The 26,102-nt window shown below is 35.1% G+C and overlaps 1 protein-coding gene across 1 annotated transcript in view; it reads left to right on the top strand.

Moving 5' to 3' along the window:
* Nucleotides 1-882: 882 nt before the first annotated feature.
* The window catches only part of LOC101889128 (protein spaetzle 4), a 43,201-nt gene continuing 17,981 nt past the window's right edge, over nucleotides 883-26,102 (top strand). Inside the window, exon 1 of the mRNA XM_005184742.4 lies at nucleotides 883-1,917. Coding sequence (XP_005184799.1) covers nucleotides 1,867-1,917 — 51 coding nt within the window. The 5' untranslated portion in view covers nucleotides 883-1,866. The remainder of the gene's footprint in view (nucleotides 1,918-26,102) is intronic.

The raw sequence follows: 26,102 nt of genomic DNA, 5'->3' as shown, positions 1-26,102 counted from the left end.
CAGTAACATGTGGCAGAACGATAAGCTACCCAATGTCCGTCCGTAAGATGAAATTGTCAGATAAAAATGATATGATTGGTCTCTGAAAGAAGAAGACGACCCAGGAAGCGGGTTCAACCTGTTAATTGAAGCCGGCAGGGTTGGGACCTTCAAAAGAGACCGGATGGAAAGATGGAGGAGCTTCCTGGGTGCAATTACTTAACTTCTTTTCTCTCACATCTTTTTAATTTTTATACCCTTCCACCTTGAAAAAGTGAGATAGAGCTTCAAAATTTGGCAGCACAATTTGCATTGTATCTAGGATAGTTTTGATATAGCCGCCACATAACGGTACCTTCCAATATTCGGTTTTTTGATAATTTTTTGCAACATTTTTTCGCGGATCTGTCTAAATATTGGTATTTGTGGGTTAGAATGGGTTCTAGCCGTAGTTTCCCTTTATAATTTGGCATTAATATGCCTAACCATGATGCCAAGCTGCTTATGTACCCTTACCTTTATAGTCTCTCAAAACACATAAAAAATTACCAATGATTTTTACTCAAACTCATAATTTCGACCATGGTATATTTCGACCATTTACAATCTGGCAACTCCGCTAATATTGTATCTCTGTTATTGTTGTCGTGGGATTTGTTCATAGTGTAATTGTAAAGATGGAGAAGAAAAAACAAACAACAACATAAATAAAGAGTAGTAAGTCGATGGCTCAATAGTTACGGAATGATGGTCTTCGTTGGCTCGGCGGCGGTTGGGTGTTTGTTTATAATGAACGAACATACAAACGAACTAACGACGAGCGAGCGAACGATAGCGCGCAACGATGGTAACTGTGACTGGAACTCTGTGTCTGTGTGTCACAGACCAGGCCAGACCAAACCGCCATCCAGCCAGCCAACAAAAAAAACGGCCAAACAAAACAGTTGCAATCGTGAGTGCAAAGCGTGTGAACGTAAATTTTCGGATTGAAATACGATTTGAAAAAAAAAAAAATACATCCAAACAAGAAGAAGGAAATCGAACCCATCGTTCGTTTTTTGAATTGCGGAAAACAAATTGTGTTTTTCTTTTGTCACAAAAAGGAAATATCTAATAAAAACGATTTTCCAAATCAATCAACCCTACGATTCGAAAGGAAGGGGGAAAAATAAGAAATATTGAAATTTGTTGCTAGTAAGCTTTTGCTTTTTTTGTGAAAGTTTTTGAATTTTCAGTGACAAAATATTGAATCAAAAAAATTGAAGTGAAGTGAAATAAAAATTGTTGATGTTTTGTAAAAGTTTTCGTTTGTTTTTTTTTTATTTGCTGGTGTTCGCTTCAGTTCACATCGTGCCTAGACGTGCAGTGAAAATTAATAAACCCGCTTTCAGGCGACAAAAAGCAGGAGAAAGAAATTAGTATTGTGTTGTGATTTGAAAAAGAAAAGAAAAAAAATAAAAGCGAATTACAATTAGTCCGACCCCCAAAGTGCTGCAGGGGCTTTCTTTGTCCCAGTCACTGCGAGAGTGCATATCAAATTCTGGGCGTTAATTAAGCCATCATGAATTACAGAATAATTAACACATAACGAAACAAAGCTGAATCTAACCACAAAACAAATCAAAAAAATAGGCAATTGGTGAACCAGAAAACACCTTCGTTTTCATTAATCAAATCGCAGCAAAAGAAAAAAGAATAAATAGCTATACTTCTAATCTTGCCCTGTGGCACGAACAACAATAACGACAAATTTATGTCTTTCGACACCATATGACAACCCAGCTTGATGTTCTGTAATTTGTGTGTGCCAGACATTTGAATTCATTCAAAACCAGCATCATTATCACCACCTCTGTTAACACTAAAAGAACAACAAAAACAGCAATCATGGAATATATAAATATGGATAAACGTTTCAAAATCTCCAAAATATTAATTGTAAGTAAATTCTGAAATCTTTAAAACCGTCAACATCAATTGAAAAAAATATCAACATTTGTGTGTCTTCTCAGCCGTTTGAATGAAGTTTGTTTCTTAAGTCTTTTGTTTGATGACATGTTTATGGGATCTGTCCCATTACATCATTAGTTAGTTAGTTAGTGTTTTTTGTTTCCCAGACCACCAATGGTTTTGAGCTTTATTTTAATATTGAAAATGATAAATACCAATAAGTTTGTTGAAATTATATAAAGATTACATCGCTTAGATCCCTTCTGATAATAATTAGGCAATAAACTAATTTTGAAGAAAATTTTAAAATCTTTGATGCCTTACATGTTAAAACAGTAACGAATTCTCAACAACACAAATTTGTATTAATTTTTTTTTTTTTTTTTTTTTTTTTTTTGTTGTATAAAACAAATTTTTACAAAAATTCTTAAATTTGATGTCCAACAAGGTGTGCAAATAAGTTGACAGATCGAAAATTCTCAATATTAGTTCCCGTTTAGAATTCACAATGTATGACAATAGGTTCGTTCGTTTACTTTCCCAGTAACATTTACTCAGTAAGAAGTTACTGAAAAATAAATAAGATTTCTTCTCTGTCGAGAGAAAAAATTGCAAAGAGTGAGCGAACACCTTCTTCTTCTACAAATTCGTACAAATTATGAAGTAAACGAACACTACTAATATTATTAAATACCCGATCTTGAAATTTTATGTTTTGTGTGAGAATTATAAATTATTTCGACAAAAACCAGCTGGATACCCCGGGTCACTGTTGATGTCCCACAGTGCATTTTGGTCCCTAACTGAGAAAATCAAAAACCTGAATACAACAAATATTTATTAACATATCAAGCTATAATATTCCATCATTATTTTTTATACCTACACCACCACCACTCATAGTTACTTTTGAGGATCTTCATAGAATCACATTCTGAGTCGATTTATGCATGTCAGTCCGTCCGTCCATGCATTCTTGTGAACAAAATGCAGGTGAACAAATTTTGCAAACAATATTCGTTTGGCACAAGGACGAACCCTATTGAGATTGGTGATAATCGGATCAGATTCAGATATAGCTACCATATATCTTCAACCGATTTTGGGTTAATTGTGCACCAAATGGCTAATATAAGCCCAAATGACCTGTATTTTAGTATATCGCATCGAATTCCATCGAGAAAAAATAAACCAAATTTGGAAAATATCGGTTTAGATATAGATGTAGAAAATACCTCTGAAAATTTTATCGAGATCGGTTCAGATTAGGAAAAAGGCCATATATATTTTTATTTTTTGTTTTTGTGCACCAAATGGCTAATATCAGTCCAAATGCACTGATTTTTTGTAATTACTACTTAATTCATCCTATATAAACCAGAATTTTGGCATATCCGACCAAATTCAGTGTAGAAGAAAGTACAACAAATTTGGTGAAAATCAGTTCAGATATAACTAAAGCTCCCATATATATATATATATATATATATATATATATATATATATATATATATATATATATATATATATATATATATATATATATATATATATATATATGTTTCACCCGATTTGGTGTTAAAATCACTCACATTTGTAATATGCCCCCCACAAGAATGATAATTGGTAGCAAATATTAGATGCAGCCCAGAAATACCTCTGCCAAATTATATCACGATCGGTTCAGATTTGGATATAGCTCCCATATATATCTTCAACCGATTTTGGGTTAATTGTGTACCAACCGACCAAATTCAATGTAGAAGCAAGTACATCAAATTTGGTAAAAATCGGTTCAGATATACCTTTAGCTCCCCTATATGTGTACCATCCGATTTGGAGTTTAAAGTTCCTCACATTCGTAATATTCACTCCACAAGAATGATATTTGGTACCAAATATTTTATAGAGCTCGGAAATATCTTTGCCAAGTTTTATCGAGATCGGCTAAGATTTGGATATGGCTGCCATATATATCCTTAATCCGATTTCAGGTTTATTATGCAAATAATTATGCAAATATCAGTCCAAATGGAGGGCACTTCGGGAAGTACGTTTTCTTTTGGTGGAACTCGGCTCCGATATATATTTTTAATATATTTCTTCTCAAAGTGATATCATACACTTTATAGCAATGTTATTTGGTAAAAAAGATAAAAATGTCTCCTTCAAATTTAGTGAAATCCGATTCAGAATTGGATATGCCTCCCATATAATATTTACCTCTGAAATCAAATTATAACTGCTCTTAATCCAAATGTTGATAGGTGGTATGATCTACTTCAAATAATATCTTTTGTTACGCAGGCTCTATTAAATATGCATAGTGGTGTACGGTATCATATAGTCGGCCCCGCCCGACTTTTGACTTTTCCTTACTGTTTACATTTTGGTCATGTTCTCTATTTAATTTCAATTTGCAATTTGAAATCTTAATATTTTTTGTTTCTTCGTGGATAGAAAATCCAGTCAGTCCATATCAAAAAACAAGTTAAATCGTTAAGTTCCGGGCTAAATGTTTAATATATCATGATGTAAAAAAAAACATTTAAAACAGCCAATGAAATCGGTTTGAGAATGCAGTTAAAGTCTTCAAAATACTATAAAGTAGGCGGTACTGAACCTACATAGTTCAGCTCCAGTTAGAATGTTTGCTAACTATTCCGATTTAAAAATACTGAAGTCTACTGAATAATATGACTAAAGTCATCAAAATAATGAAATACCCCCTTTTAAGGGCTATAAAAAAATGTCGATAATGTTCTGCCACAGGAGATAGAAAACTCATTACCAATTCTAAATACTAAATTTTAAACAAATCCGTTAAAAATTGGGACTTCATCACATACCAAATATCGGGAGGTTCTATATCAAATTGTGGCTATATATATTGCAGATGATTTGTTTGGGTATTATAATCAAAATCTTAAAAAATCGAATCAACTTAGAATTTAAGCTGATGATGAATATACTGAGTGAGATAAAAACAAGTAAAAAAACATTAAGTTCGGCCGGGCCAAACTTTTAATATCCTCCACCTTAGGATAAAAGAAGCATTAGAAGAAATGTGACTACCATTATGACCAACAAATACCAATTTTCAGACAAATCCGTGAAAAAATGTGGCAAAAATCATCAAATTACAGATTATCGGGAGGTACCGTTATATGGGGGCTATACCAAATCATGGACCCATACATGCAATGTTTCGCCACCGCAGCTGGAAGCCATTACGACCAACAAATACCAATTTTCAGACAAATCCGTGAACAAATGTGGCAAAAATCATAAAATTACCGATTATCGGGAGGTACCGTTATATGGGGGCTACCCCAAAACGTGGACCTATAATTACCATGTATCGCCATACGAACTAGGGCCCATTATGACCCACAAATACTAATTTTGGACAATTCAGTGGAAAAATGTGGCAAAAACCATCAAAATACCGAATATCGGGAGGTACCGTTATATGGGGGCTATACCAAATCATGGACCCATACATGCAATGTTTCGCCACCGGAGCTGGAAACCATTATGACCCACAAATGCCAATTTTTAGACAAATCCGTGAAAAAATGTGGCAAAAATCATAAAATTACCGATTATCGGGAGGTACCGTTATATGGGGGCTATACCAAATCATGGACCCATACATGCAATGTTTCGTCACCGGAGCTGGAAACCATTATGACACACAAATACCGATTTTTAGACAAATCCGTGAAAAAATGTGGCAAAAAAAACTAAAATACCGAATATCGGGAGGTACCTTTATATGGGGGCTATACCACAACGTGGACCTATACATGCAATGTTTTGCCACACGCTCAGGGACCCGTTATGACTTATAAATACCAATTTTCAGACAAATCCGTAAAAAAAATCCGTAAATCATCAAAATACCGAATATCGGGAGGTACCGTTATATGGGGACTATACCAGAACGTGGACCGATGTATCTTATTTTCAATACCAACCATCCTAGACACAATGCAAATTGCTCTGCTAAATTTTGGCGCTCTACGTCAAATAATGTGGGCTGTATCGTGATTTCAACAAACAGACGGACAGACAGACAGACAGACAGACAGACAGACAGACGGACATCGTTAAATCGACTTAGAATTTTATGCTGATTATGAGTATATATACTTTATGGGGTCTAAGACGAATATTTAAGGATGTTAAAAACGGAATGACAAAGTTAATATACCCTCCTTTCCAAGGTGGAGGGTATAAAAAAACTGCAACAAAGTCAAACGCCATAATTTTTAATTTTTTTTGAATTAAAGCAAAAAATGTCGGAAATATCATCAAATTTTATATTAACTTAAGATTTGTTCGAATTGGTCACCTTCGGCACGAATTGCGGCCTTCAAACGGCCAATGAAACCGTCACACGCTGCCCGAAAGTTGCTCTGTGCTATTTTGGCCCATTCCCGTCAAAGCGCTTGCTTGAGGTGATCGACACTTTGGTATTTTTAGTGCTAACCTTGATTTCCAAAATACTCAGACACAATAGTCCAACGGATTGGTATTCGGAGATTTTGGTGGGCATTGTGCGCTGGAAATGAAGCGAGGAACCTCATTTTGTAACCATTCTTGGGTGGCGCGTGCTGAGTGCGATGGTGATGGATGATGAGTCCTGTTGGAATGTCCAAGGTCTGCGGCCAAAATGTTTGCGTACTCAAGGCTTTAATACACCCTCCAGAATATTTTCGCGATAATATTCGGCATTTAATTTGATGCCACGGTCGATTAATACAAGCGGAGAGCGACCATCGGCTGCTATGGCGGACCACACAATCACCATGGCCGGCGCTTGAGTACTGGTGGCCAACCAAAGGTGCACATTTTCAGCTGACCTCTTTGGCAAGTAAACACGATCATTTTGTTTGTTTACAAACAGCTGGACAACGAATGTTTTCTCATCGGAGACGGAGAAAACCAAATTCGGCAGTTCACCACTTTCGGCCAAGCAAAGCAACACTTTAGATCTTTTGAGTCTATTTTCTTTCTGTTGCGGTGTGTTGTTACTTCAATGGCTTTACCCTGAGCTCATTTTTAAATATTTGCCGAATGGAATATTGCGATATGTTCAGCTCACGAGCCATTTTTCGGCCACTGCGACGCGGGTTTCGATCAAGTCGCTTCTTTACTTTTCGAACCATTTCTGCTGATGTTGCTGTTTTCTTCCGTCCACCTCCTTGACGTCGGGCTATGCTGCCAATATCACGGTAACGAGCGATGGTACGAGACCGTATAAAAGTTGATACTGCCTTCAATTGTATTTCTGTACTCAATTAAATAATTCCTGTGTTTTCGATACCGGTACCACTGGTTTCCTAGGAACTAACACGAAGATGTCATTATATTTGCTTATAACGCAACTGTATCCACTGGACCTCTTTTCCATAATATTCCTCCTATACGAGAAACTTCGGTGAAATGTTCAAAGTTTATACTATAAAACATTTCGCCCAATAAAACTGAAAGTAAAGATAAACGTTCGAAATTCAATTAACACAAAATGGCAAAAATTGAGCAGACCAAAAAAAAATAGAAAAATAAAAACAAAAACAAAACAACGCCAACATTCAAAGCCGACTAATCGATCACCATTCGATTTCCATTATTTTTACGTATTCTTCTTTAAAACGATTTTCTTGGCCATCAAGTAAATAGCCAAACAAATTGGTCTAAATTAAACAACGACAATTAAGTGGCAGTGCTTTTTGAGCCATGCATTTTTCGCCAAGCTATTGTCTTGGCACTATCACCGGCAAACACTCTCGGCTCACACTCACAAAAAATGCATATCATGCATATTAATATCGCTGTAGCTGTAGAAGTAATAGAAAAAAATTTCTACCATATTTCAAACATGTGACGAAGCAAACAAAGAAGACGATGACAATCACCGTTAACCATAGATGGATGAATGGACGGACAGACGGACGGACGAAGCCACCCAAAATGTAATCGTCTTCGTCATAGCCATCATTATCATCATAATACTAATAAAGTGGTTCAAATTATGAATATTTCTATTTTTTTCAAGACATTAACACAACTTGAACAATCATCAACCACCAATACATACAAACACACACAGTATTTCCACACACACTCTGAGTAAACATTTATGATTATTACATCCATTTTTATTTGAATGTGAAAATTATTAAAATGAACGGTGTGGTGTATGTGTCTTTCTTTGCTTTTTATGCAAATGCCTAATGGGACGTATCAAAAAAAAAAAAAAAAACGCACACACAACAACAACAGTAAAACAAAAAATAACAACAACATAAGTTTCACTTTCTTTAGTTTCAAATGTTATAAGCAAAAAATACATAAAAAGAGACGATACAGCAACTCACCCATTTGGTTATGAAGATTGTTTGATTAGCCTTCTGCATAAGGGCTTTGTATGGGTGTGTTACACCTTGGAATGTCAGTGTGTTTGATGTTTCTCTATTTTGACAAATAAAAGTGGAAAAGCAAATCAAAACAGCTGATTATTATCACATATGGTTGTGAAATTATTAATTTGAAAATATATTTTCTGTTATTACTTTTTTCGAAATAGTTTGTAGTTTGTCAACTACCCACACAGAGAGTTTGTGTCTTAAGTCTTTTGTTTCGGTTTGGAGAGCAAGCATTTTATGTTTTCAAATGCATAGTTTTTAGAGCTAATATTCTGGATTTTAAGGGAGACTTAAAGAAAAAGGTGTAGGGGCGTTGTGCATTGGTTTGTCTCATGCAGAAGGAAGCGAGATATACCCCCAGTACCTTTTGGTGATCTTCATAAAATCACATTCCGAGTCGATCTATGCATGTCCGTCTGCCATGCATTTTTGTAAACAAAGAACAGGTCGCATTTATTGTCCCATATATATACCTTCCACCGATTTCAATTTTATTGCTCGCCAAATCTAGATATTATATTCTATCTACATCTATAAAAGAGGAAAACGTTTGTTCGTTTGATTGTATGTAATTTATAGGCTCTAAAACTGTTGAACACATTTTCCTGAAAATTTCCAAATGTACTTCAGCATAGCCTGAAAGTAACATAGGCTATAGAAATTTTTGAAATTACACTTGCAACCGGAGATATAGCATCTGACTCGGAGGTACCTACCAAAAAAATTAGTTTTTGAATGTACATATCCATTGATTTCATATATGGTGTTCAAATTTGGAGTGCGTAACGAAATTTGGAGCAAAAATTATTTTCGTCAAACTATATTGAAATCGGTTTAGATTTGGATATAGCTCTCATATATGTATATATATATATATATATATATATATATATATATATATATATATATATATATATATATATATATATATCTATATATATATATATATATATCTATATATATATATATATATATATATATATATATATATATATATATATATATATATATATATATATATATACATATATATACATATGTATATATATATATATAATTTGGTGAAGATCGGTTCAGATAAATATATCAAATACAGCTCAGAAATATATTTGCCAAATTTTATCGAGATCGGTTCCGATTTGGATAAAGCTCCCATATATATTTTTATCCGATTTCAAATTAATTGTGCACCAAATGGGCAATACAAGTCCGAATTTAAAACGGCCAATGAAACCGTCACACGCTGCCCGAATGTTGCTCTGCGGTATTTTTTGCTCATTCCCGGCGAAGCGCTTATTTGAGGCGATCGACACTTTGGTATTTTTTAGTGCCAACCTTGCATTCCAAAATACTCCAGACACAATATTCCAACGGGTTGGTATCCGGAGATTTGTCATTGTGTGTTGGAAATGAAGCGAGGAACCTCATTTTGTTACCATTCTTGGGTGGCGCGTGCTGAATCCTATTGGAATTTTCAAGGTCTGCGGACACAATGTTTGCGTGCCCAAGGCTATAATACACCCTCCAGAATATTTTCGCGATAATGTTCGGCATTTGTTCTGATGCCACGGTCGATTAATATAAGCGGAGAGCGACTATCGGCTATTATGGCGGCCCACACCATCACCATGGCCGACGCTTGAATTCTGGTGGCCAACCGAAGGTGTACATTTTCAGCTGACATCTTTGGCAAGTAAACACAATCATTTTGTTTACTTACAAACTGTTGGACAACAAATGCTTTCTCATCGGAGAAAACCAAATTCGGCAGTTCACCACTTTCGGCTAAGCGAAGCAACTCTTTAGCTCATTTGAGTCTATTTTCTTTCCGCTGCGGTGTAAGTTCTTGCACTTTTTGGAATTTCAATGGCTTTGCCCATGATAATGAGCTGTCACTGGAATAATTTTAACAGCTGTCGGACGAGTGGCGTAGAAATGACAGCAGTCAGAAGTTGGTTGCAGTTTTTTCATCTCACCCTGTATATGTATTAAATGGTTTTAAATTTGGTACAATTTAACAATTTAAATTATGGGAAAACCGGCAGAGTTGGAATCCTTAAATTTGGAACTTCTCTTGGATTGGACTTCTTGGACTTCTCTTGGGTTATATGATGTAGGTAGTTATAGACATTTTTTACTTATGTTTACTTAATGGTACTAAATTTGGTACAATTTGGATTTAAGTGAAGCCATAGAACTGGTATCCTGAAATTTGGACATAAGATTACTGTCGGTGTATTGGATTGGAATCTGGTGGTAGTTTTTAAAATTTGTTCTTATTTGTACTAAAATTGGAACAATTTGGATTTGTTTCAGCCGATAGTAGGATTGGGGTGTGTAGGAAGATTTGGAAATCCGTACTTATGTGTAATAGATTTTAATCTGAAATTTGGTATTAGTTGGTATCTAAAATTGAGATGTGAATGATGTAGTTTTGGAAAGGTAAATAGCACTAAATTTGGTATTGGGTGAAGGGAAAGAACTGGAATTCCGAAATTTGACAATGGGATCTAGGCCGGGTTTTGGACTATAAATGTGCGAAAAGTGTTAAATTTGGTATTGGGTGAAGGCATATATCTGAAACCGAAAACATTTTATGTTGCGATAGCTGTTGGTGTCTGCGATTGAAATATGGGACGGTTTTGCAAATGAGTACTCAAATTATACAAAAAAATAATAAATGTTACTAGATTTGTTATTGGGTGTAGGGATAAAACTGAAATTCTGAAAACTAATATTGAGGTCACTGTTGGTTTCAAAGGTTGACATATGTAGACGTTGAAATAATTTTGGATAGTAAAATTGGTTGTGGGTTGTTTAACTAATGTTCTCCTCGTTTAACTTCAAAATGAAAACAATTTTAAGGCTTTTTGGTGTAAAAGTTAAATATTTTCCTATTATTCTTTCCGAAAAAGCATAAAATTTGAATAACATATAAAACCTTGAAATTCTAAAAATTTATTACAATGTATGAAGTTTTAATTTAAAAAATTGTCAAACTGAAAAAATTGTCCATTTTGAGTGTTTTGGTACATAACACGACCTTTGAAATGAATCTACGGTAACTCTAAATTTTAAGCACTTAAAAAACCCCAATCTTGCAGAAAAAAGGTCCGACTAAGTGATACGTAGCCAATCAAAAAAGTCAACATATGCCTATTTTAATTATCCAAAATGTTTTAGCATGTCATATGTCAGAGTAAATGCTGAATATTATCGCGGAAATATTTTGGATACCATACTCTCCGGATACCAATCCCTTGGACTATTTTGGGAAGCAAGGTTGGCACTAAAAATACAAAGGGTCGATCACCTTAAGCAAGCGCTTCGCCGGGATGGGCCTAAATACCGCAGAGCAATATTCGGGCACGTGTGACGGTTTCATTGGCCGTTTGAAGGCCATAATTCGTGCCAAGGGTGACCAATTCGAACAAATCTAAACTTATTCTAAAATTTAATGCTATTTCCGACATTTTTTTACTTTCATTCAATAAAATTCAAAAAAAAAAATGTAAAAATTATGGCATTTGACTTTGTTGCAGTTTTTATCTCACCCTGTATTTGAATGTCAAAACATCTAAATACTAATTTTGGTTCAAATCGGGTAAAAAGTAAAAAAGCAGTTAAGTTCGACTGGGCCAAACTTTTAATACCCTCCGCCATTTGGAGGAACGTTCATAATTTCAAAAAAAAAAAAAAATGTAAAAAAGCAGTAATTTCGGCCGGGCCGAACTTTGAATACCCTCCACCATTTGGAACGAATTTAAAAAATTTTCAAAAAAAAAAAAATTAAATCCATTAAAAATATAGTCGACATCACCCAACTTTGTCCCTTCCTTAATGATTTTGCAACACATTTTGTTGTTCTACTTTCCAAAACTTTGATAACACGAAAATTACATTTAATTATAATCCTCAGCACACAAATATGACCATTTACCTCTCCCTGTAAAAGGACTAGTTTATTTATTTGTTATAATTATTAAATATTAGCAAAAAGTTTTTCGCTCTTTCTTTATTAGAAATTAACCATGTTTTTTGTGCCATATACGGATGCAGAAAAAACTGATTTTTCCCCTCTCTCTCTATCTCTCTTTAAACCATTTAATGTTTAATTTCACACCAAATTTAGTAATGCCAATATGTTTAAAAGAAATTTTCAAATATAATCATGTATTTAAACAGAATCGTACAACAACAACGATGACATCTTTAATAATCATAATAATAACAATAATATGAACAACAACAACACCAACGACAACTTCCTAAAAACTTACTCAAATGTCTATAAACGGATAAATGTAACAAACATCTTTATTTTTATACCAACGGGAAAGCATTTTTACAATTTACAGTGAAATTACGCTCTTCTGTTTCTGGTTGGTCGTTTGGTTCTATTGTTAGGGTTACCAGATTGATGAAATTTCGTAATTGTTGTTCCAAATATGAACAATAGTCATTCCGGACTTTTGTTATTCAGATACATTCGATATCCTTTGGCCTATATTTATTTGTTTCAAAAAATTCAATTCCAAAGGGGTTTCCGATTTCTCAATGCCTATCCGAAAATTACAAGACCCTTTGAAAACTCGAAAGAATTATTTTCGGAAATTTTTTATACATGATTGGATTGAGAATTACTTTTTCAAATATCTCTAATTACTGTTACTGACATCTTTTTAGGAAGAAATCTGGAAAATACTACTTTTAGTGCAATAGAACACAAGTAACAATTTTTGCCATCTGGCAACGCTATGTATTATTATTGTGGTTATTTATTATTGTTATTATTTTAAGTATAGATAATATCATTGCTATTATGGGAATTTACGACAAGAACAATTCCAAATTTGTCTTTAAAGACGTCGAACTCTTAAATTATTGTCTTACAACTCGAAACAGGTGACAGGTACTAGACATGATTATATGAGAAATTCCTAGTTTTCCGAGCGAAAACGAAATGAAAGAGATAGAATTTAAATCTAACCGGATATCATTAAAATTTGCCTGAGGCATGCATCCCATTAGGGTCATATTAAAACACATTATGACAAAAAAAAAATAGAACAGTGTGGCTTGTTTGTTCGGGATACCGTAGTATTTTGTTGTTGCAAAATGGTCAGGCTTATCCCTTTTATTGTTGTTTTTATAAAAACAACGTTTGTTTATTAGTGGAGAACGATGGTAATGTTTACCAGGGGGTAAGGCAGGGAATACCTAGGTTTCGGAAAGAGCCACCAATCCTCATCAGTTCCCTTGTTTTTTGTCTGGGATATTCTCCCCAGAAGTTATTTTAAAAATAACTTCTATGACAAAAAACATTTTTACCCAAGTGACGAGATCGTAAGCTCAATAGAAGAGGAACCAAAGAATTAAATAAAACTAAAATTCTTTTGGAAAGTCTTCTAAATCTTACAACCGCACTTATAAACATTCACATCTTTCTTCACTTGTTATGCTTTCGTTCAACCTGAACGAAGAAGCATAACCATGTAAGTTGGTTTTGTCTGTTACAACAAAAGAAAGAAGACTTTCCAAAAGAATTTTAGTTTTATTTAATTCTTTGGTTCCTCTTCTATTGAGCTTACGATCTCGTCACTTGGGTAAAAATGTTTTTTGTCATAGAAGTTATTTTTAAAATAACTTCTGGGGAGAATATCCCAGACAAAAAACAAGGGAACTGATGAGGATTGGTGGCTCTTTCCGAAACCTAGGTATTCCCTGCCTTACCCCCTGGTAAACATTACCATCGTTCTCCACTAATAAACAAACGTTGTTTTTATAAAAACAACAATAAAAGGGATAAGCCTGACCATTTTGCAACAACAAAATACTACGGTATCCCGAACAAACAAGCCACACTGTTCTATTTATAGACAAGGCACGGTCGACGAAGGGGTTTTTGTTGTAACAGACAAAACCAACTTACATGGTTATGCTTCTTCGTTCAGGTTGAACGAAAGCATAACAAGTGAAGAAAGATGTGAATGTTTATAAGTGCGGTTGTAAGATTTAGAAGACTTTCCAAAAGAATTTTATTTTTATTTAATTCTTTGGTTCCTCTTCTATTGAGCTTACGATCTCGTCACTTGGGTAAAAATGTTTTTTTGTCATAGAAGTTATTTTTAAAATAACTTCTGGGGAGAATATCCCAGACAAAAAACAAGGGAACTGATGAGGATTGGTGGCTCTTTCCGAAACCTAGGTATTCCCTGCCTTACCCCCTGGTAAACATTACCATCGTTCTCCACTAATAAACAAACGTTGTTTTTATAAAAACAACAATAAAAGGGATAAGCCTGACCATTTTGCAACAACACAAAAAAAAATATACATACAGGGTGAGATGAAAAAAAAAAACGGCAACCAACTTCAGACTGCTGTCATTTCTAAGCCACTCGTCCGACAGCTGTTAAAATTATTCCAGTGATAGCTCATTATATTGTTTACAAGGGTACAAAAGCATTTCGGTGAGAATTTTCCAGCAAAAAAGTTATTCATGATGGAATTCAAGCGTGTGATTTCTTTATATTTGTCTGGAAAACATTTAAATGTGAATAAATCTTTTGTGTCTCGTACCATCGCTCTTTGCCGTGGCGTCAAGGAAGTGGACGGAAGAAAACAGCAACACCAGGAGAAATGGTTCGAAAAGTAACAAAGCGACTTAATCGAACTCCTGATCTGAACATATCGCAATATTCCATTCGGCAAATATTAAAAAATGCACTCGGGGTAAAGCCATTGAAATTCCAAAAAGTGCAAGAACTTTCACGGCATCAGAAAGCAAATAGACTCAAAAGAGCTAAAGAGTTGCTTCGCTTGGCCGAAAGTGGTGAACTGCCGAAATTGGTTTTCTCCGATGAGAAAACATTCGTTGTCCAGCAGTTTGTAAACAAACAAAATGATCGTGTTTACTTGCCATAGAGGTCAGCTAAAAATGTGCATTTTCGGTTGGCCACTAGAACTCAAGCGCCGGCCATGGTGATGGTGTGGGCCGCCATAACAGCCGATGATCGCTCACCGTCCTTAATTATCGACTGAATAAATGCTGAATATTATCGCGGAAATATTTTGGATACCATACTCTCCGGATACCAATCCCTTGGACTATTGTGTCTGGAGTATTTTGGGAAGCAAGGTTGGCACTAAAAATACCAAAGTGTCGATCACCTCAAGCAAGCGCTTCACCGGGAATGGGCCTAAATACCGCAGAGCAATATTCGGGCAGCGTGTGACGGTTTCATTGGCTGTTTGGAGACCATAATTCGTGCCAATATTTAAAAATGTAAAAATTTTGGCATTTGACTTTGTTGCAGTTTTTTATCTCACCCTATATTTGAATGTCAAAACATCTAAATACTAATTTTGGTTCAAATCGGGTAAAAAGTGAAAAAGCAGTTAAGTTCGACTGGACCAAACTTTTAATACCCTTCGCCATTTGGAGGAACGTGTATGATTTCAAAAAAAAAAAAAAGAAAAACAAGTAAAAAAAGCAGTAATTTCGGCCGGGCCGAACTTTGAATACCCTCCACCATTTGGAACGAATTTAAAAAAATTTCAAAAAAATAAAATCCATTAAAAATTCTGTTGAAATCTTTAAAATACCTAATATCGGAAGGTGCCGATATATGGGGGAATATACGATATTGTGGACCTATATAGAGAATTCCCTTTCAATTCCCATTTAAGTACTCATAAAGAACTCCTTGTGTAGAATTTCAGACAATTTCGTTGAAATATGTGGCTAAATTCATCAAAATACCGAATATCGTAGGGCACCGTTATATGGGGGCTATACGATATTGTGGACCGATATAGCACATCTTCGAACTTAATCAGCCTGCAGACAAAAGAGAGATCAGTACAAAATGTTAGCTTCCTATCTTAATTCGTTCAGACTGTACGCTTATCAAGAATATATATACTTTGTTGGGTCTAAATTGATTAATTCGATGAGTTACAACGGAATGACGAACTTAATATACCCTCCATACAACGTATGGTGGAGGGTATAAAAAATCTGTGGAAAAATGTCGATAAAATTTTTTCAATTCCAAACATCCGCTTATACAGGTTTTTGCGGTCTATACAAAAACGTAGAATGTAATGCGAACTAGACCATTTAGTAGCAAAAATCATCAAATGAAGCTAAAATCATCAAAATACCGAATATCGGGTGGTTCAGTTAATTGGGTGATATGAAGACGTGGACATGCATAGGAAATTTTTTGTCAAAGTAACTTCAAAAATTGAAACAATTGCCCAAAAAAAATTCTAGCCCCTAAATCATAATCGACCGTTTCTTCACTGCTCACCGCCCATCACTTTTGACAGTCAAGTTTTTACCTTCTGAAAATAGTTCTAAAGTCACGAACTCCAATATTGGTATGTGGAAGTACAATTCTATGTTTTGGATCATACATACAAAAAAAAAAAAAACAACTGTCTGATATAAATAATTTGTTCCTCCACATTTGCTATCAATTTTCTCGGCCGCTCAGGATTTAGGTTTATAAGCTAAAAGATTGCATCCAGTCTTTGAATCCCAGCCGTTTTCCTTGTGCACATATAGAATGACCCATATCCTAGTGAAAAAAACATGTTCTTTGGAAATTTTCTTTCACACAAAGAAAAGCAGAAAACAAAAATACTCGCAGCATAGATATGTATTTGTTTTGGTTGTTTTCTATTTTTTTCTCTTCTAATACTCTTCTCTTGATCTCCCGTCAAATGTCACCATCTTCACAGGTTTGTTTACTTTTGCGTTGTTTATTGTTGTTGTTTTTTTATTTTCTTGTTTTCTATTTATTCTTAAAGACAACAAGACGAGACGAATGCAGAAGTTGAAGTTTGCAGTCGTTATTGCACTTTTCATAGAAAGTTTTGTCTGAAATGGACGTATGGCTGACTGACTGATGGAGTATGACTGAATGGATGAATGGTGGTGGGTAGGTAGGCAGACAGACAGACAAGTTGATGGGTAACATAGTGTTGTGTAGCATCATACATTGTATGGATGGGAGCATCATAAATGATGCATGACAGATGTTGATGATGATAATGATGATCAGCAGAACACACATCTTCATGTGTTGCAACACATTTCTTTTTCTTAGACACTTTCCCTCTCTCTCCCTCGCGCTCTCTTTGTCACCATAGTTGTCATCATCGTTGATGACAACGTCGTTGGCGATATTAGTTGACGGTTTTGTTAGTTTGTTTGTGGTAAATACCGTCAATTGAACAAGGGCGCTACATGTCATGTTATCTTCTAGGAAACAAAACTTTCCCCGTGCTAATTTTCATTATATTCTTAGTAAATAGAATGCACATACACAGAATGCACAGTAAAGATCCCTGCGTTGTGCTAGAATTAGAAAACACTTTTGGTCTTCTATGCAGAGATCCTTCCGGTTGCCCATCAATAGAAGTCTCCTCTGTTCTGCTGGAGAAATAAGAACCTCTATGATTTTTTAGAGAAGACACTTCTAATTTCCTATGGATCAAAATCCCATCTGGTCTTCGGTGAATCAAATACCATATGGCCTTTATAGGATAGAAGACCATAATGGTCTTTCATATACAGGGTGAGATAAAAAACTGCAATAAAATCAAACGCCATAATTTTTACTTTTTGAAATTTTAAAAGTAGGAAATAGCATCAAATTTTGGAATGAGTTTATATTTGTTCGAATTGGTCACCTTTGGGAATTATGGCCTTCAAACGGCAAATGAAAGCGTCACACGCTGTCCAAAGTTTGTTCTGTGGTATTTTGGCCCATTCCCGGCGAAGTGCTTGCTGAGGTGATCGACAACTTTGGTATTTTTTAGTGCCAACTTTGCTTTCCAAAATACTCCAGACACAATAGTCCAACAGATTGGTATCTGAAGATTTTGGTGGCCATTGTGCGCTGGAAATGAAGAGAGGAACCTAATTTTGTAACCATTCTTGGGTGGCGCGTGCTGAGTGCCATGGAGCTGATTCCTGTTGGAATATCCAAGGTCTGCGGCCAAATGTTTGCGTGCCCAAGGCTTTAATACACCCTCCAGAATATTTTTGCGATAATATTCGGCATTTATTCTGATGCCACGGTCGATTAATACGAGCGGAGAGCGACCATCGGCTTTTATGGCGGCCCACACCATCACCATGGCCGGCGCTTGAGTTCTGGTGGCTAAACGAAGGTGCACATTTTCAGCTGACCACTTTGGCAAGTTTGTTTGTTTACAAACTGCTGGACAACGCATATTTTCTCATCGGAGAAAACCGAATTCGGCAGTTCACCACTTTGTGCCAAGCGAAGCAACTCTTTAGCTCTTTTGAGTCTATTTTCTTTCTGTTGCGGTGTAAATTCTTGCACTTTTTGGAGTTTCAATGACTTTAACCCGAGCTCATTTTTCAATATGTGCCGAATGAAATATTGCGATATGTTCAGCTCACGAGTCATTTTTCTGCCATTGCGACGCGGGTTTCGATCAGGTCGCTTCTTTACTTTTCGAACCACTTCCTCGACGTCGGGCTACGCTTCCAGTATCACGGTAACGAGCGATGGTACGAGACCGAAAAGATTTATTCACATTTAAATGCTGGAGTGCTCTAACGTTAGCCACTTGTGGTTTTCCAGCCAAAATTTAAACAAATCACACTATCACGCTTGAAATCCATCACGAATAACTTTTTTTCTGGAAAATTCTCACCAAAATGATTTGTACGCTTGTAAACAATATAATGAGCTGTCACTGGATTAATTTTAACTTAGCAATGACAGCAGTCTGAAGTTGGTTGCAGTTTTTTGATGATAAACACTTTCCTGTTATTCTTTGGCGACGAATCGATACATCTGCGACAGGAATGAGTGGATTTTCGTATACTATATTCGCTTTAAATCTAGTATTGGATATTGGAATGAGCAAAGTGTGAATAAAATCGGGAGTGGGAGTTTCATGAATGATATTGCCGATATTGATCGATTTTCATTTTCGACCTAAGTCTGATTTAAATATCATAAGATGCCAAGTTTCAACCCAATCCCTATGCTTATATGCATATAGCGGGTACTACAGCCTGTGACAGAAAATTGCCTATGCAGGTCCAGGTGTTCGTATAGCACCCATATAACGGTACCTCCCTATTTACGGCATTTTGATGATTTCAGCGACATTATTCACCGGAATTGTTAAAAATTTCATATTTGAAGTTCGCAACGGATACTACAGCCCTTGACAGAAAATTGTACATTCTCATCCACGTATTTGTATAGTCCCCATATGCCCTACCTTCCGATATTCGGTATTTTAGATGATTTTAACGGCATTATTCACCGGAATTGTTTCAAATTTCGTATTTGCAGTTCGCCGTGGGTACTACAGCCCTTGACAGAAAATTGTGTATTCAGGTCTTCGTTCGGTATCTTGATGATTTTAGCGACTTGGATATTGTGATGGCTTATGACCAAACTTGACCATGCAGGTCCACGTCTTCGTGCAGACCCCAATATAACGGTAACTCCCTATATTCGGTACTTTCATGATTTCAATCATATTTTTAAACGTATTTGTTATACCCTACACCTCACAGTTGTAAGGGTATTATGTCTTCTTACATTTGTTTGTAACATGGAGAATTAAGCGAGATAGACTCATAGTTTCTTTTGAGGATCTTCAAAGAATCACCTTCGAGCCAATTTATGTATGTCAATTATGTACAGTTCGCATTTATTATCCGATTGAGAAGAAATTTTCCAAACAATATTTGTTTGGCCCAAGGACGAACCCTATTGAAATTGGTGAGAATCGGTTCAAATTTAAATATAGCTACCATATATATCTTTAACCGATTTCGGATTAATTGTGCATTAAATGGTCAATCTAAGTCCAAATGACCTGAAATTTGGCACTTCCGACGGAATTCAGCATAGAAGTAAGTACATTAAATTTGGTGAAAATCGGTTCAGATATAGCTTTAGTTCCCATATATAAGTTTTATCCGATTTGGGGTTTTATGTGCCTCACATGCGTAATATGCACTCCACAAAAATGATATTTTGTACCGATCATCAGATACAGCACACAAATACCTCTGCCAAATTGTATTAAGATCGGTTCAGATTTGATATCATATACATCTTCAACCGATTTCGAGGTTTATTGTGCACCAAATGGCTAATATTAGTCCAAATGACCTGAATTTTGTAATATCCGACCGAATTCATCGTAGAAACAAGTACTTCAAATTTGTGAAGATCGGTTCAGATATAGCTGTAGCTCCCATATATATGTTTCATCCGATTTGGTGTTAAAGTCTCTCACATTCATAATAGGCACTCCTCAACAATGATATTTGATACCGAGCATGAATTACTGTTTGAAAATACCTCTGCCATATGTTATCGAGTTCGGTTTAGATTTTTATATAGCTTCGATATACATCTTCATCCGATTTTACGGTTACTGTTCACCATATATGTAATATTAGCCCAAATTGGATAGAATTTTTTCATATTCAAGTGAATTTTTCCATATGATGAAACTCCGTCCGGTATATCTATTGCTCCAGTAAATGTTTTTTTAATTTAATCCTTATCGAAGTCATATCATGCACTATACAAAAATGTTATTTGGATCATAGTTGGTATGATCTACTTCATTTAAATTCCCAATATAAATTTTTTTGTTACGGGAGCTCTACTAAGTACGCATAGTGGTGTAGAATATCATATAGTCGGCCCCGCCCAACTTTTGACCTTTCCTTACTGTTTTTTTTTCTTAATTTCCAAATTTCTTCCAAATGGTGGCGGGTATTCAAAGTTCGGTCCGGCCGAAAAATATGCGATGTACTAAGTTTAGATTAAGTGTCATGTAGGGTGTTAAACCCCAACCATATTTCAATGAACATCAGTTCCGGCTAAATCCATATTTTTCTATGGAATATTTGTTAAGTGGTTTGACAAATGCTTATGATGATGAGATTTGACTTAATACTGTGACGTTATTAGTTTGCTGACAAAAATTATTTATGCTTTGAAGTTGGCACACAGTGGTGGCCTTTCAAATAATGCAACAAGTGGTGATGAAAGAAATAACTAACACTTTCCGTTCCGTACCATGCATGTCGAAAAAATGTCACCATACCCATGTAGATTTCTGCTTAGAAGAAAAGCATCTCAGTATGTATATACATACATATGTATGTTGCAACTCTTTTGAAAAAGAAAACTGGTTGGCTGTGCTGGTATCTAATGCCGCTTGGAGTCTTGGCTTTTTGTATTTCTAAATTTAATTGGCATTAACTTGTCACAGACGCACTTATCCGTCTGTTTGGCTGGCTGTCTGGTTGCCTATTTGGTTTATTTGATTATTTGTTTGGGTTTGGTTTGTTTTTCATCTGTTACTGCAGTCTCACAACAAAGTTGTGCGTTTGATGCTGTGTTTTTCTTTTCTCTGCCCTCGTTTCTTGTTGTTGCTGTTTCTTTTTCTGCACACACTCACACATACACACACTGCATGATGCTAATCAATGATGTTAGTCAAGTTTTAAACGAAAAATCTGGGTCGATTATGAAATACAAAATTTCATTTAAAAAAAAATAAACACAAACAAGAAGTATGTATGTATGACCAGACATTTGTGTGTGCGTATATGTGTGCAGATATTGTCAAAAAGTGTAAACAAACAGATGTATAAATAAGTTTATGTAATTGGTGAAATTGAAGTGTAGCGGTTATTTGCCAAAAATATTTCCAATGCAATATTTTGTTTTTGACCTTTACAACAATTTTTGTGAGCTTGTGTTCATCCCTTAGAGATACTCAATATATGTTTAAGCTCCATCAAACGCTGGAGGGTATTATAACTTTGTTATTCTGTTTGCAGCACTAAGAAATATTCGCCTTAGGCCCCAAATCAAATCTTTTGAATCAAGATAGATATTACAAGTAAAAAAAGCAGTCAGTTCGGCCGGGCCGAACTTTGAATGGCCTCCACCATTTGGAACTAATTTGGAAATTTAAAAAAAAATAAAAATAAAATCCTTTAAAAAATCAGTGAAATTCTTAAAAATAAGTCTTTACGAAGACGTGGACCTTTATAGGCAACTTTTGTCATAAGCCATTACAATATTCCAATACGAAATTTAAAATAAAAAATCCGGTAAATCAAAATACCGAATATAGGAATGTACCGTTATATCGAGGCTATACGAAGACCTGGGCCTACATAGACAATTTTCTGTCACAGGCTGCAGTACCTATTAGGAACTTCAAATACGAAATTTCAAACAATTTCGGTGAATATTGTACCTAAAATCGTAAAAATACCGAATATAGGGAGATACTGACAAATGGCGCCTATACGAAAACCTGGACCTGTATTCACAATTTTTTGCCACAGGCTGCAGTACTTATTACGAATTCTAAATACGAAATTGGAAACAACTCCGGTGTATAAAGACCCTGAGTAAAATATCGAAAATGGGGGGGGGGGGGGGGGGTATTGTCGTTGTATGTTTGCCATACGATATCGTGGACCTATATGGACCTTTCTCTTCCAGGGGGTAAAGTGTTTAAAAAAACCTCTAGTATGGATTTTAGACAATTCCATTGAAAAATGTAGCTAAAATCATAAAAATACCGAATATATGGAGGTATCGTGTTTGGTTCATAACATACATGAAATCGGCCGAAATATATTATATTATGTACAATTGTCCGTAAATATATATAGGAGCTATATTCAAATCTGAACCTATTTCAATATAATTTGACAAATTTATTTTCTGATCAAATCCCGTCGCACATTCCAAATCGGCCAAAAATATATATGGAAGCTATATCCAAATCTGAACCGATTTCAATATAATTTGGCAAATTTGTTTTTATACCCTCCACATTGGAAAGGAAGGTATATTAACTTTGTCATTCCGTTTGTAATATCCTTAAATATTCGTCGTAGACCCCATAAAGTGTATATATTCATAATCAGCATAAAATTCTAAGTCGATTTAACGATGTCAGTCTGTCTGACTGTCTGTTGAAATCACGATACAGCCCACATTATTTGACGTAGAGCACCAAAATTTAGCAGGGCAATTTGTATTGTGTCTAGGATGGTTGGTATTGAAAATGAGATATATCGGTCCACGTTTTGGTATAGTCCCTATATAACGGTACCTCTCGAAATTCGGTATTTTGATGATTTTTGACAAATTTTTTAAAGGATTTCTCGAAAAATTGGTAGTTGTAGGTCATAATGAGTCCCAGTTCGTGTGGCGAATCATATTAATTATAGGTTCACATTTTGTTATAGCCCCCATATAAAGGTACGTACCAATATTCGGTATTTTGATGATTTTTGTCACATTTTTCACGGATTTGTCTGAAAATTGGTATTTGTAGGTCATACTGGATTCTAGCTCCTTTGGCGAAACATTCCATTTATAGGTCCACGATTTGGTATAGCCCCCATATAACGGTACCTCCCGATATTCGGTATTTTAATGGTTTTTGCCACCTTTCTTCGAGGATTTGTCTAGAAATTGATATTTTTTGGTCTTAATAGGTTTTAGCTCTTTTGGCGAAACACTGTATGTATAGGTCAACGTTATTGTATAGCCTTATATAGCGTTTTATGGGGCCTATACGACATCGTGGAGCGATATAGTCAATCTTCGAACTTGACCTGCCGTCAGACAAAAGACTGATCTGCGTAAAATTTTAACTTCCTATCTTTATTCGTTTTGCCTCTGGCGTAATTACAACAGACGGGCGAACGGACGGACTGATAGGGCAAAATCGTCTTAGAATTTTACGCTGATCGAGAATATTTATACTTTGTTATGTCAAAAATTATTATTTCGATGAGTTACAAATGGAATGACGAACTTAATATACCCTCCATACTATGTATGGTGGAGGGTATAAAAAATATCATTAATTTTGGTTTATAAATATTTAGCACATTAATCCGAGTATGCTGCATATATTTCACAAATTTCACCAAACTGCAACTGCCAATCTGGGGAATGGGAAATTCCACCTAGATTTAATAAAATTCGGTATGTTGATCAAAATCCCAAAAGTATTTTGAGTTGTTAAGGACCCTTTTTATAGCCCTTACCACACAAAAAGTGACCTCAAAAATGTTGAGCTATATATATAAAGATTTAGGATAGAGCTTTGAAATTCAACAGGAGGAGGCTAACAAAGGATTAAGGATTCCCAGCCGGTTTGCGGATGTGGCCATGTTTCTGTAACAGTATATATATTTAATATATTCTCCATAATACAAAAACTTAAGGCACAAACCTACACATCTCTACACCTGCCGTAATTATAAATTTGTTACAGATATACAATAACTAAATTTCATGACCTATATTTCAATGATTAACACATTCTTCTTAAAAGAAATTCGTCTCATAAAAAAACCAAAATACATAAAAAAACAAAGATGAAGACATCACAACTAGTGGGAGGATAAATACAACCGAAACCATTTCTTTGTCATGGGTGAAAAAATATCTAACCATAATTTCGAAATTCCATTTCCAAATCATTATAGAAGCTAGTAATTAACCTCCACCTTAAATGAAAGTGGGAGAAATATCTTTCGATATTATAGAAATTGGATTTGAAAAAATTGTTAATTGCAAATAAATTTTGTTCTTTTTCACTGTTCCAGCGTAGCAAATTGAGAATGGCAAAAGCTGAGTTCTCAAAAGTTTTGAATGAATGAGCAAATAGGAATTTTCACACTTTCACAGATAATTATGGCACATAATTAAAAATTTTGATGTATGGAAAGCGATTAGAAAGAATATTTCGATAAATTCTTTGTAGCTAGTTAAGAGAAAACTACCTTCCTATAGAATATAAATGTGCAAAAATTTTTTTGAAGTTTCTAATAGTTACCACAGCCTGTGACATAAAATTTTCTATGCAGGTCCAGATCTTCGTATAGCCCCCATATAACGGTGCTTCCCTATATTCGGTATTTACCTGATTTCAGCAACATTATTCAACGGAATGGTTTCAAATTTCGTACTTGCTTCTCGTAGTGGGTACTACAACCTGTGACAGAAAATTGCCTACGCAGGTCCAGGTCTTCGTATAGCTCCCATATATCGGTACCTCCCTATATTAGCATTTTTTGAAGTTTTTCCAACATTATTCACCGGAATTTTTTCAAGTTTCCTATTTGAATAATGGCCTATGACAAAAATTGGATCAATAACGGCAACTCCATAAATCCTACATTCTTAAGATTTTAATAGAATTGTTAACGGATTTTACATTTGGTGAAGGGTATTCAAAGTTCGGCCCGGTCAAACTTACCGCTTTTTACTTGTTTTTATTTTTTAAATTATATTTGAAGGATTATTCACATGTCTTTTTTCCAGACTGTATATAATATGAACAAAAATAAAAAATAAAATAATAAAAAAATATAATGTAGGGTAAGTGTACCAGTAGACGGCACTTTTAGGCTTTTCAATATTTCAATCTTTCGGAGTGAAATCTTTCAATTGCAAAAAAATAAAGTAGTTCAGATTCCAAATTTTGTTTAGTTTTCGAAATAATAAACAACAATTGAATTTGTTTTTATTAAATTGGCAAAATTGCAATATTACTAAAATAGTAGTTTTTTGCCAGTAGTCGGCACCATTTTCTAATGCTCGGCATGTCTATTTGTCAGTAGTCGGCATATGGTATCTCACTAAAAAAATATTATTATACCCT

The sequence above is a fragment of the Musca domestica genome, unplaced genomic scaffold (genome assembly GCF_030504385.1).
Source record: "Musca domestica strain aabys unplaced genomic scaffold, Musca_domestica.polishedcontigs.V.1.1 11, whole genome shotgun sequence".
Taxonomy (NCBI): Eukaryota; Metazoa; Arthropoda; class Insecta; order Diptera; family Muscidae; genus Musca; species Musca domestica.
Note: the sequence above shows the minus strand (reverse complement) of the source record. Positions and strands in the feature narration are given on the sequence as shown.